Raw genomic sequence first — 14,198 nt, 5'->3', positions numbered from 1 at the left:
TATACAAATGTATTTTGACAAGCGTACCTGCATGAATCATATAAAGTTTGCGCATTTAATGTAGATAAGAAAAATAAATATTATATACCTATAGATATTATTGGGTACATAACACACTCAAGCCGATAGCAAATTTCCAGCAATTACCTTTTTTTGTTTACAGAAAGACAATCACTGATAATGAGGTCACAAGTTAAAATAAATTTATGATGTTTGCTTTTATATAAAAAAATCTATGTTTCCAACCCATGACTTTATTTATGTATTTGAGGAATATAAGAAGTATAAAAAACAGAATTCAATAATGAAATATACGTACATACACGTTCACAAATACCGACTTTTAGATACAAATTGAGCGAAAATGTAGGGAAACTTACACAAGACAAAAGTTCTACTTCCGGTTATCGGATTTTGTTCGAAATATTTTTACTACTTAACATCATTGTATTATATATACATATGTATACATGTATTATAAACATTAAATATCGAGAAGATAGAGATAATTTAAAAGGTTAAAATAAAATAATGAAATCTAGTTTAGGAATTCTAACCAAAACCTTATCAACTCTAAGTACATAAAGAATACAAATATAATTTTTCGGCTTGATGTGTTCAGTGGTGTGGAAAAAATCGTGTCGTCACAGCAATTTTGACTTTTCTGAGAAGGAAAATTCCCACTTTTTTAATTTCATCGCATTGATACACTTGTGTCGAGCACACATACATATTTAAAGGAAGAAAAACCAAATAAGAGTAAACTGCCACTTCCGGTTGACGGGTCTTCACTAAATTTTATATGTAACTTGGTATTAAGCTTAAACTTCCAGATATGAGATTTTAGTTCAATATACTCAAAGGTTTCTGAGAAAAAGATAAAAAACCTCGGTTCTCTAGGGTAAAATTACTACTTCCGGTTGAGGTAAAAATATTTTAAAAACATTAATGTATAAAATTTATAATTTGTATGACATGTAAAAAAATTCAGTCTGATTCGTTGAGCGGTTTGATAGATAATTGAATTCAAAAACTTAAAAAAAGGACATATATAAAGGAAGGTATCGACTAGCATTTCAGTAACCGATACGAAGTTTCAGTTCGATAGAACTAATAGCAAAATACACAGAGACACATACTAAATACACATAGATATTTTTTCTAGACCGCAAAAACGTGATAAGTGATCGATTATGAGTTCGATTCAGTTAAAATCTCGAGTTAGAATTTTCGCAAAATCACAAAACTTCATTCATTGCTAATACGTACATAGAATAAAAAGTAAGTATTACACTGCACTCACAGAGTGCATACATTTTATTATATATTCGTTTTAAACACACTTAGCATATTGCATGGACAGCAAAAGTCATCATTGCGAATGCTTTTAAAGCCCACTCATTGTTGACACAGACTGCAATGAGTCAACAGCTATCGATGTTGGGTGTTGAATGTCTGTGTACATATGTATTTTACAGTGTTGTTATAATATGATATTTTAAAACCAATATTAAAATTCTGATTACAAATAATTAAAAATAACACCTGATTGGGTTTTATTTTAAAGAAAAAAATCACAAAATCAAATTTTTGTATGAAAGAAACAAAAATTTCCATTAAAAAATATAAAACTATTTATAAATACATAATTCGATATATAATTTTGTTGTATCGGCAACTCTAAATATCGATACCTCGTCAACGATTTTTTTTATGTAAATATAAGACTTTTTCCTTCTTTAAATTGAAATTAAATGTGGTAAAATGGTAAATGGCAACGTATCCAGTCGACGCCGTTTTGATGTCCTACAGCTTCAATGACAAGATAAACATATTAAAAATCAGAATTATCAATACATGTAAGCTAGTCAAAGACGTTAAATTTAATTTTTTTCAGACAACATAATATGAATAATAAAAATATATGTATATACATTCATTTATCGAAACGTAACAATACTACGCATCACCGGAGCCACAGCTTGAGAAGCGACGACGGTATTCAACTGGCACTATTAATACGGCGTCACGTAGCACTTCGCACTTTGAACTTGACCATCGGAAGAGCTGGTACTCTTCACCGACCCACCTTCTGAAGATGGATTCCCCACCTGCTGACGCACCGAAGATGGACACACCCGTGAAGACCAAGAGTACGGAAGAAACACCCAGTAGTCCAGTAAGCAGCCAGCCTGAAAGCCCCACGTCTGAGACCCACAAGAACGCCAAGTCCGTGTACGAGTTCACGGTCAAGGACAAGGATGGACAGGACGTCAGCCTGGAGAAGTATCGAGGGAAGGTCCTTCTCATCGTCAACATCGCTTCCAAGTGTGGTTACACTCCTAGCAACAACAAGGAGCTCACGGAACTCAAGGAGAAATATGAATCCAAAGGTGAGTGCTCGCATGTGGTGTTTTTTTAATGATCAACTTGATTTCTGCCGATGTTTTGTCGTTTTTGACCTTGAATTTAAATCTCAGCGTTGATTTTTAATCTTCATCATTAAATATATCAAAAACGCCTTAATTTCATTATTTAAAAATCAAGTTGACTATTTTTTATGCGTATTAAACTATTTTTCCTCAAATTTGCAATAAAGAAGTCGTACATAGAGATGTTTAAGTGATTATTCCTCACAAAGCGCTCGCCCAAAAGTCACTAAAATCTCTATAGCGAAAAAACTGGCAGCCGAAAAGTTCATCATACTAACGAAAATTTGAGTGCCAAATATTCCGTATTCGCGATTTTCATGGCAAAAAATGTCTTTTGGGCGATCGCAATGTGCGTCATAAACCAAATAACCCATAGAGATATAGTCGATATATATTTCTTACATTATTCTAAGCAAGAAACTAAATACCATTTCTATATTATATAAATTTTCGTTTCACCATCCATTATTGGATACAACCTTTAACATTCAGGTTTATATAGTTTAACCTTCATTCACTATGCTAAATTGAAGTCTTTCTTTTGCATTCTCTTATATACTATTCTAGCATATATTTTTTATCTGCATATTAAACTAGTGACTTGAATCATTTCACTTGCTAATAAAAGATATTAACAATTTGAATATCTTTTATTTTCAAGATTGTATAAAATTTATTATAATTGTATAAATGTAGTTGTACATAAAATTCGACCTATATTGAAACTGCAACAACTTTAAAATTATTTCAAATCAACTGTTGTTGCACGTAAAAATTGTGCAATAATCATACTAAGTTTAAAAGGTCACATTTGCATTAAGTATCAATTCGATTATTCAAATTAGTATGCCAAAAAAAGGCAATTGTGGGTATTTTGATGAAAAAATCTATCCTTTCAGCGTACGTTTTCGTATTAAAATATTACAAAATGTTGAATTTAGAATTGACGATCTTTGGAATTTATGCAGTTAACGTGCATGTTTTCCTCCATTTACATTTGTTGAGTCACAGTTGTTATTCACGATTTTTTCAGAACAATTTTGCTGCAATTTTGAAGCGAAATTTAATATATGTAGTACGGGGCATTTTGAACGTTGCCAGTATTTATCAGCAATTAGATATCAGTGTATGTAACGTTATATTATATGTATGTACATATGTACAAACATATGTATTTATTTTAGCACGATTGAAAGTTATGTCTTTAACACTTTTTATCTTACTGGCGACTACGCGGCACATTTTACAACAATACATTTTGAACTTTCGTAATTGCCACAACAATAATCTCACTGAAAATATCTGAGCGAATTTAATGTAACAATAATGACTGGAAATCGACTGTAATACAAGTGGGTGGAAACAATTAATTAATTAATAGATTAATTCATTTAATTTTTTTTGATATAGCGCCCAATACGTCAAAATACATCATTTTGGAGAGTTTATATTTATTTGTGATTCTTCGTTATAAAATTTTATATTATAATAAATTACAATTTGCTTGAAGCCGTGACTTTGAATTGCCACTAATCAGTCAAAACTAATCATAATCGACCAATTTAAATTGAAATATGTTACAGTTCATCGTCTATTTTTTTTAAACAGCAAATTTTTTCGTAAAATACAATAAATAAATGACAAAAATCAATTTTCTATGTCATTTGTATGCTAGGAGGTTATCTTTATATTATGTAACTTTTCTACTAGATTCATCGTAGGATTGTCAAAATTTTAGCTTTTCGCTCTTGTTGAAATGTGACATCTTAATTAGGACAAATGACTTCCGGAAACATCGTGATTGATATTGTATTTACACTATTCGACTCACGAATTAAACTGTATACCCTACCAATTTAAATTAAGCAATAAGTAATTCATAGTTGCTTCGTATATTTCAGGCCTCAGAATATTGGGTTTCCCGTGCAACCAGTTCATGGGTCAAGAGCCAGGCAACAACGAAGAGATAATGTGTTTCCTGGCCAAGAAGAATGTCGACTTTGGTGACGTTTTCTCCAAATGCGAAGTCAACGGAGAAAACACCATACCTCTGTATAGGTACTTGAAGCACAAGATGGCCGGAACAATGGGAAACTTCATCAAGTGGAACTACACCAAATTCATTGTGGACAAAGAAGGACAACCGGTGGAGAGACATGGACCGAACGTCCAGCCCAGCTCTCTAGCTGCCAACATCGAAAAATATCTGTAATGGTGAATTAGTAATATTAGAAAGGCTGTGTAAATTTAATTAAATTAGGACAAATCAAATCAATCAAAAGACAACTTTAAATATCTTCAAGTTCATTTTTTTTTTAAATATATTTAATACGATTCGTTTCGAGTTGGTAGCGTTGAACGCGATCGATGGATTTTAATAATAATTTCAAATTATTTTATGCGAGAGTTGTCTAAATTTATTTTAATTACAATAATTGTTAGAATTCTTGAATAATAACCAAAGTTTTTTGTTGTATCGTATAATGTATGATATAATTATTTATTTTTACGTATGTGACGTGCGTGTCGAAATTGTGTTGAACTATTTTCATGATAGTTTTAATTTGTGATGATTTCAAATCGGTTTTCAGGTTAAATTCTAACCCGTTTGTGTCTCGTTTGATGCTTTGTAATCGAAACTTGAAAATGTGTTTTGAGTTTTGATTTCTTTCATTGGATCAAAGTTGTTTTAATCTACTGGAGTAATTGAAATCAAATAAACTGCCATTTCGGTACCATAGAAGGACCCACCTGTATCTTTCTGGAGATACGTCGGTTATTTCAGAGGCCATATACAATATTTTTGAAAACTATCTTTTAGGGATGAAATTTGAATGTTACGGCCGGTTTTCTCAACACGGTCGTGGCACGTCAAAGTTTGAAATATTAATGAATAAAGTAACCAATTTCCAATTCTTTTTGGCTAGGGAACATTATATGTAGCACTCTTTTTTTCTACAGCTGCTTAAAATGAGATTTTGTGGAAACGTCTAGAGGAAGATACCACTATAAAAAATACAAATTTCGGGTAGTTTCAAATTCACAATTCGAGTTTGATAAAGCAAAAGCACTTTAAAAACTTCACTTTATTGAGTTTTAAAATTCGCAATTCGAGTTTGATATATCAAAAGCACTGAAAAAACTTCATTTTATTGAGTTTTTAAAATTCGCAATTCGAGTTCAATAGAACAAAAATAGGCTCCAGTTTACATGGAATTTTTAAACTCTTAGCAATTAATAAATCGAGTTAAAAAACAACTCAACAGTAAAATTGCAATAGGAGTTCCTCTTTAGTCCCGCATTTTAGGGATTATGTGTTCGAAAAACCACAATTGTCCTAGCATTGAAAGGCAACAGTCCCAGTTTAAACATTCAATGTAATTGAATTTGTTTAAACACATTCTTTTGGGAGAATAACGCTGCTAAAATATATTTGTATCGATACTCACAGTTAGGTTTATCTTTATCGTACTCACGCTTCTGAAAGAGTGAAACGTACCAAGGTTAATTTTATGTTTAAAAATTTAATTTTAATTTTGCAAATTTAGTTTGAATGTGTTCTAATAACCACAATGTCCATCAGGTCGAATAAAATTCACAATTCGACTTGAATAGGACAAGTACCAAAGAAATTTAAATTGGTGTGGAATTTTTAAATGTATGTTTTCATACAATGTGCTCTATCTAGAGGCATGTAGCAATAAATCTCCCTCTCGCAAATAATATAAATATTCGTTTCCAGAAGGGTAAAATGAGCATAGCAGGCGCGGACGACAATATAAGTCGAATTAAAATATCTGCATATTCAGTGTGCTTTATTTTATTTTACCGAGATTTTTTTACGAATATATTCTATCGCTTCCGGTAGGGTATTAGCATGGCTTACGCGGACGACGGTATAAGTTTATCTTATTTTCCAGTATCGCTTCTTTTATTTTATAATTTAAAATTCTACAATTCCAAAATTAGGTGAATAAGCCCCAAAATATAAATTCTTGAGTTTTTGTTTTATTGTTTCGAGAATAGTAGACGCCAGAATCGGATGAACAGACGACTATCGTGGTTATGTAATTTTTTCACGCTATTCGTCATTCATCCGATCTATTTATTTTTCCTAAATTGTCTGGCTGTCTCGTCGTTGTCTTCGTCTTTATTTCATTACGAATATTTTTCTCTCAACGCATTTTTATGTAAATTGACGATAGGAGTGAATTTTTTATACATAAATATGTGCTTCTAAGTGGTTATAAATGGATTTTCTCGTCGTCGTTGTCGTTATTTCGTCACATTCATCGTTTTTTTTCGGATATACTGTGTGTTTTAATCGGAAATTTTTTTCTTATATATTTAAAAAAAAATTATCTCATCGCATTTTTATGAAAATTGACGATATGGGTGAATTTTTATATATGTACATACACATCTGCATATCATACTGCATGTACATATGTATGTATATTATACTTATTTCTCTTTTTGAAATAAAAAGCTCGCGATTTAGGTTTTCAATTGAAAACGTATATGGATTCACTATGTTCGTTAGAGTTTGATTAGAAGGCAATATTTTTTATGTGAATTACTAATTGGTCAGAAGCTTAACAGTTTTGAAAATCCGAAAACTTATTTTCTGATAAGAACGGGTATTGTTGATTTTTCTTCTCGGTATTTTATGTATTCCACTTGAAACTATTATAAATATAATGTTTACACATTGTGAATTATTATGATTTATTATTATATTATACGACAGATTGTTTCTTTTTTATATCGATGATTATTGTATTGTACATGTGAAATTGATAAAAATAAATAATTAAGCTATGGTATGTTTTATTTATTTTAACGTGTGTGTATATTAATGATCCTTCATTCGTGTATCATGTTTTTATATACCTATACAAATATTATATGTTTATGTTATTTAACAAATACATTCATTGAAAGTAAATGCATTTTTTTTTCATTTATTTAAAACAAATACACATAATATTATATATGTTCATATGTACATATACATATTGTTGACTAAAATAATGTCTAGTAATTTCATTGAGATTTAAAGGATTAATTTTAACATAAATATTGTCTCAAAGGTTAAATACATAAAATGTTTTACACTACTTAACCCTATAACATTACATATCATACATATGTACATATATTTTCAAATTGTTTTTATACTCTACTATTATGAGTTGTTTTAAACGATATCGTGTGATTTCACAAAAAAATTAAAATGATCAAATCACACTATTTAAATAAAGCAGACTTCTTTCAGTTGCCTATAAGTATGCTTGAAATATTTATTAATTACATAAACAGTAAATATTATCAGACGAAGGATACAAAGCCGGTTGTTAACTGTTACTGTTACTACTCACAAATGATATTTTAATCACAGGCCATTTGAGAACAACCGATTTAACGAATATAAATAATTTATAAACTAATTTTGCAATTATCCTGTTGTAAATATCTATCGATTATATAGCAATACAGCATTTTAAATGAACGACACAAAGTGAACAAAGCCATTTGAATTTGATCAATAATAGTTTGTCTTATTGTACGACCTCATTTATTATATTTATTTCAACAAAGACTTCATTCAAGTGAAATGGGCAGTAATGGTTTTAATTTTTCAATTATTAAAAAATTATGATAAGTATAGATACGTATGTACATATGTATTTATATCCAAAAATGGCGATCCTGGTGATGGTATGTATTTATATCCAAAAATTATTTTCCTTGGCTGACTTTTCATAGATACATATATATGTACATATTTATATCCAAAAATGGTTTTCCTTGGGTGATGAATTAGTGGATTCGATCATGATTGGTGATACAGATTTAAGAATAAAAAAATTGGATCAAGGTTGACTTGAAGCACTGCTTCCGTTTATGTTGAGCTTATACATACATACACACATATAGATAAATATAATATAATACTTTCGTTCGAATATGACTCAACTGCGTTTCCTTTTACTTTTTGAAGTTTAAATCGATTGCTTTTGTTAATAATTTAACCTTACAATTGGTGATAACCTTTTTGAATATTATGAGATCAAATATTCACTTTCTTAAATGTTTGTTCAATGCATTTTAGGTACTTACTTTTGAATATATACATATGTAAATATGTACTATGTACATCAAGGACTTCGACGAAAAAGTATGATGTATTGAAGTGAAAAGTTAAAGAAGTATTCACATTGGTACATTGGATATATTGATCATTTGTAGTTACATTAGTTGTATTGGATTTCTAATCCGTAAAACTTAATATTGATAAAAGGATTATATTATAATTTTCTCGTGAAGAAAATGACAAAAATAGAGGAAAAAAAATGGACAAGACTAAATTGCCACTTCCAGAAGAGGAATCTAATCTATAATTTGGAAAGAGACTTTGTATGTAAATATCCTTGGTCGTCGTCGTCGTCGTCTTCGTCGTCTTCGTCGTCGTCGTCGTCGTCGTCCGTAGATCGGTGACGTCATCGAACACGTGATTCGATTTTTTTTTTTTTTCGATCCATGGGCGCCGATTTGTTTTTTTCGATTCAATGGATTCACCCCCGCGGGGGCGCAAGGCGAGTAGTTTCATGGGGCCCCGCCAGGGGCGCCACAAGGGGCGCAGCCCCGTGGGGCCCCAGCCTCATGGGGCGCAGCCCCATGGGGATCAAAAGGGGGCGCCACAAGGGGCGCAGCCCCGTGGGGCCCAGCCTCATGGGGCGCAGCCCCATGGGGCTCAAAAGGGGGTGCCACAAGGGGCGCAGCCCCGTGAAGCCCCGAAGGGGGCGCGGGGGGCCCAGCCTCATGGGGCGCAGCCCCATGGGGCTCAAAAGGGGGCACCACAAGGGGCGCAGCCCCGTGGGGCCCCGAAGGGGGCCCGGGGGGCCCAGCCTCATGGGGCGCAGCCCCATGAGGCTCAAAAGGGGGCGCCACAAGGGGCGCAGCCCCGTGGGGCCCCGAAGGGGGCCCGGGGGGCCCAGCCTCATGGGGCGCAGCCCCATGGGGCTCAAAAGGGGGCGCCACAAGGGGCGCAGCCCCGTGGGGCCCCGAAGGGGGCCCGGGGGGCCCAGCCTCATGGGGCGCAGCCCCATGGGGCTCAAAAGGGGGCGCCACAAGGGGCGCAGCCCCGTGGGGGCCCGGGGGGCCTAGCCTCATGGGGCGCAGCCCCATGGGGCTCAAAAGGGGGTGCCACAAGGGGCGCAGCCCCGTGAAGCCCCGAAGGGGGCGCGGGGGGCCCAGCCTCATGGGGCGCAGCCCCATGGGGCTCAAAAGGGGGCGCCACAAGGGGCGCAGCCCCGTGGGGCCCCGAAGGGGGCCCGGGGGGCCCAGCCTCATGGGGCGCAGCCCCATGAGGCTCAAAAGGGGGCGCCACAAGGGGCGCAGCCCCGTGGGGCCCCGAAGGGGGCCCGGGGGGCCCAGCCTCATGGGGCACAGCCCCATGGGGCTCAAAAGGGGGCGCCACAAGGGGCGCAGCCCCGTGGGGCCCCGAAGGGGGCCCGGGGGGCCCAGCCTCATGGGGCGCAGCCCCATGGGGCTCAAAAGGGGGCGCCACAAGGGGCGCAGCCCCGTGGGGCCCCGAAGGGGGCCCGGGGGGCCCAGCCTCATGGGGCGCAGCCCCATGGGGCTCAAAAGGGGGCGCCACAAGGGGCGCAGCCCCGTGGGGCCCCGAAGGGGGCCCGGGGGGCCCAGCCTCATGGGGCGCAGCCCCATGGGGCTCAAAAGGGGGCGCCACAAGGGGCGCAGCCCCGTGGGGCCCCGAAGGGGGCCCGGGGGGCCCAGCCTCATGGGGCGCAAGCCCTAATAGGCATTAACTAAGGGGGGCGAAGCCCTAGACGGCAATTAATCATGGGGGCGCGGAGGGGCGAAGCCCTAAAAGGCAACTGATCATGGGGGCGAAGCCTTAGACGGCATTTAATCATGGGGGCGCGGAGGGGCGAAGCCCTAAAAGGCATTAACTAAGGGGGGCGAAGCCCTAAACGGCAATTAATCTTGGGGGCGCGGGGGGCGAAGCCCTAAAAGGCATTAACTAGGGGGGGCGAAGCCCTAGACGGCATTTAATCATGGGGGTGCGGAGGGGCGAAGCCCTAAAAGGCATTAACTAAGGGGGGCGAAGCCCGAAACGGCAATTAATCTTGGGGGCGCGGGGGGCGAAGCCCTAAAAGGCATTAACTAAGGGGGGCGAAGCCCTAGACGGCATTTAATCATGGGGGTGCGGAGGGGCGAAGCCCTAAAAGGCATTAACTAAGGGGGGCGAAGCCCTAAACGGCAATTAATCTTTGGGGCGCGGGGGGCGAAGCCCTAAAAGGCATTAACTTAGGGGGGCGAAGCCCTAGACGGCTTTTAATCATGGGGGCGCGGAGGGGCGAAGCCCTAAAAGGCAACTGATCATGGGGGCGAAGCCCTAAACGGCAATTGCTCATGGGGCGTGGAGGGGCGAAGCCCTAGAAGGCAAAGGCTCAGGGGGGCGCCGAGGGCGAAGCCCTAGAAGGCAAAAAAAAAATTTGATTTTTTAAAAATTTTTTTTTGATTTTTTTTTTATTTTTTTTTTATTTTTTTTTTTTATTTTTTTTATTATTTTTTTTATTTTTTTTTTTTGATTTTTTTTTAATTTTTTTTTATTTTTTTTTTTAATTTTTAAATTTTTTTTTAATTTTTTTTTTTTTTTAATTAAATTAGCTTAGTCATGTTTAAGCGGTTTATATTATAAACACTGAGCGAAGCCGGGTAATACAGCTAGTCTAATCTATAATTTGGAAAGAGACTTTGTATGTAAATATCCTTGGTCGTCGTCGTCGTCGTCTTCGTCGTCTTCGTCGTCGTCGTCTTCGTCGTCGTCGTCGTCGTCCGTAGATCGGTGACGTCATCGAACACGTGATTCGATTTTTTTTTTTTTCGATCCATGGGCGCCGATTTGTTTTTTTCGATTCAATGGATTCACCCCCGCGGGGGCGCAAAGCGAGTAGTTTCATGGGGCCCCGCCAGGGGCGCCACAAGGGGCGCAGCCCCGTGGGGCCCCAGCCTCATGGGGCGCAGCCCCATGGGGCTCAAAAGGGGGCGCCACGAGGGGCGCAGCCCCGTGGGGCCCAGCCTCATGGGGCGCAGCCCCATGGGGCTCAAAAGGGGGCGCCACGAGGGGCGCAGCCCCGTGGGGCCCCGGGGGGGCCCAGCCTCATAGGGCGCAGCCCCATGGGGCTCAAAAGGGGGCGCCACAAGGGGCGCAGCCCCGTGGGGCCCCGTGGGGCCCCGAAGGGGGCCCGGGGGGCCCAGCCTCATGGGGCGCAGCCCCATGGGGCTCAAAAGGGGGCGCCACAAGGGGCGCAGCCCCGTGGGGCCCCGAAGGGGGCCCGGGGGGCCCAGCCTCATGGGGCGCAGCCCCATGGGGCTCAAAAGGGGGCGCCACAAGGGGCGCAGCCCCGTGGGGCCCCGGGGGGGCCCAGCCTCATGGGGCGCAGCCCCATGGGGCTCAAAAGGGGGCGCCACATGGGGCGCAGCCCCGTGGGGCCCCGAAGGGGGCCCGGGGGGCCCAGCCTCATGGGGCGCAGCCCCATGGGGCTCAAAAGGGGGCGCCACAAGGGGCGCAGCCCCGTGGGGGCCCGGGGGGCCCAGCCTCATGGGGCGCAGCCCCATGGGGCTCAAAAGGGGGCGCCACAAGGGGCGCAGCCCCGTGGGGCCCCGAAGGGGGCCCGGGGGGCCCAGCCTCATGGGGCGCAAGCCCTAATAGGCATTAACTAAGGGGGGCGAAGCCCTAGACGGCAATTAATCTTGGGGGCGCGGGGGGCGAAGCCCTAAAAGGCAACTGATCATGGGGGCGAAGCCTTAGACGGCATTTAATCATGGGGGCGCGGAGGGGCGAAGCCCTAAAAGGCATTAACTAAGGGGGGCGAAGCCCTAAACGGCAATTAATCTTGGGGGCGCGGGGGGCGAAGCCCTAAAAGGCAACTGATCATGGGGGCGAAGCCTTAGACGGCATTTAATCATGGGGGCGCGGAGGGGCGAAGCCCTAAAAGGCATTAACTAAGGGGGGCGAAGCCCTAAACGGCAATTAATCTTGGGGGCGCGGGGGGCGAAGCCCTAAAAGGCAACTGATCATGGGGGCGAAGCCTTAGACGGCATTTAATCATAGGGGCGCGGAGGGGCGAAGCCCTAAAAGGCATTAACTAAGGGGGGCGAAGCCCTAAACGGCAATTAATCTTGGGGGCGCGGGGGGCGAAGCCCTAAAAGGCAACTGATCATGGGAGCGAAGCCTTAGACGGCATTTAATCATGGGGGCGCGGAGGGGCGAAGCCCTAAAAGGCATTAACTAAGGGGGGCGAAGCCCTAGACGGCTTTTAATCATGGGGGCGCGGAGGGGCGAAGCCCTAAAAGGCAACTGATCATGGGGGCGAAGCCCTAAACGGCAATTGCTCATGGGGCGTGGAGGGGCGAAGCCCTAGAAGGCAAAGGCTCAGGGGGGCGCCGAGGGCGAAGCCCTAAAAGGCATTAACTAAGGGGGGCGAAGCCCTAAACGGCAATTAATCTTTGGGGCGCGGGGGGCGAAGCCCTAAAAGGCATTAACTTAGGGGGGCGAAGCCCTAGACGGCTTTTAATCATGGGGGCGCGGAGGGGCGAAGCCCTAAAAGGCAACTGATCATGGGGGCGAAGCCCTAAACGGCAATTGCTCATGGGGCGTGGAGGGGCGAAGCCCTAGAAGGCAAAGGCTCAGGGGGGCGCCGAGGGCGAAGCCCTAGAAGGCAAAAAAAAATTTTGATTTTTTAAAAATTTTTTTTGATTTTTTTTTTATTTTTTTTTTATTTTTTTTTTATTTTTTTTTTTATTTTTTTTTTATTTTTTTTTTTGATTTTTTTTTAATTTTTTTTAATTTTTTTTTTAATTTTTAAATTTTTTTTTAATTTTTTTTTTTTTTTAATTAAATTAGCTTAGTCATGTTTAAGCGGTTTATATTATAAACACTGAGCGAAGCCGGGTAATACAGCTAGTATTCTCTAAATTTATCATGTTACATGATATTAATATATACATAGATATGAAATTTCAGTTCAACACGCAGAACGATTTCGGGGGACAATTACTATCTTAGGTTAATATAAAAATTAAAAAATACAATCCTAATGAAATTACCCATGTCTATTACACGTAAAAAAGTTTCAGCCGAGACTTTTGAAAATTAAATAAAAAAAAATGCGTGTTCGACGATCGATTCCAAGTTGGAATCGATCTAAATGTCGAGGTCAATTTCACAGATCTATTGTTGCTACGTAGTACATATGTACAAATATACTTATATACTGCGTAAAAAAAGAAAAAAAATACCTAAAGTAAAATGAAAGTACAAAGTTAAGAACTTGAGTTCCAATTTCATCTAAGGTAGAATCGTTAAAGCAAAGAACGTGACTCCAATAACGTGTCAATATCGTATAACAACATCATATCCTATAATATTAAACTAGCTATAATTATATAATTGTGTATACGTATTATTTATATATTTGAATTTACTTGGGAGAGACAAGGGGTTTGTCAATTATATTGTACACATTTGCATGTATGATAGTATCAAAAAAATATATGAAACAAAATAAGATAAAAACAAGAATAAAAATAAAAGGGAATCATCAATCATATTTTTAAAGAGGTTTAGTTTAACAGAAGTTATACATTCATTTGGTAGACTATTTCAAATTTTGACCACTCTATTTGAAAAGAAGATTTTTCTTTTGTAAGAAATATGTATATTTTTGGAGTCTG

At 39.9% G+C, this 14,198-nt stretch overlaps 1 protein-coding gene across 1 annotated transcript; it reads left to right on the top strand.

The window, feature by feature from the left end:
- The first annotated feature begins 1,990 nt into the window (after positions 1 to 1,990).
- Gtpx (phospholipid hydroperoxide glutathione peroxidase Gtpx) lies at positions 1,991 to 7,383 on the top strand. The gene is made up of 2 exons (XM_077437864.1): positions 1,991 to 2,393; positions 4,334 to 7,383. The coding sequence occupies exons 1-2, from the start codon at positions 2,099 to 2,101 to the stop codon at positions 4,642 to 4,644; spliced, it is 606 nt and encodes a 201-aa protein (XP_077293990.1). The 5' UTR covers positions 1,991 to 2,098; the 3' UTR covers positions 4,645 to 7,383.
- The last annotated feature ends 6,815 nt before the right edge of the window (positions 7,384 to 14,198 follow it).

This window comes from Arctopsyche grandis, chromosome 9 (assembly GCF_051622035.1).
Source record: "Arctopsyche grandis isolate Sample6627 chromosome 9, ASM5162203v2, whole genome shotgun sequence".
In the NCBI taxonomy this organism is placed as follows: Eukaryota; Metazoa; Arthropoda; class Insecta; order Trichoptera; family Hydropsychidae; genus Arctopsyche; species Arctopsyche grandis.
The sequence above is the reverse complement of the archived record's forward strand: the minus strand, read 5'-3'. Positions and strand labels throughout refer to the sequence as shown.

Coding starts and splice junctions, on each gene's coding strand:
- Gtpx (XM_077437864.1), top strand. CDS start 2,099: ATGGATTCCCCACCTGCTGACGCACCGAAGATGGACACACCCGTGAAG. Junction 2,394..4,333: donor GGAGAAATATGAATCCAAAG/GTGAGTGCTCGC, acceptor CGTATATTTCAG/GCCTCAGAATATTGGGTTTC.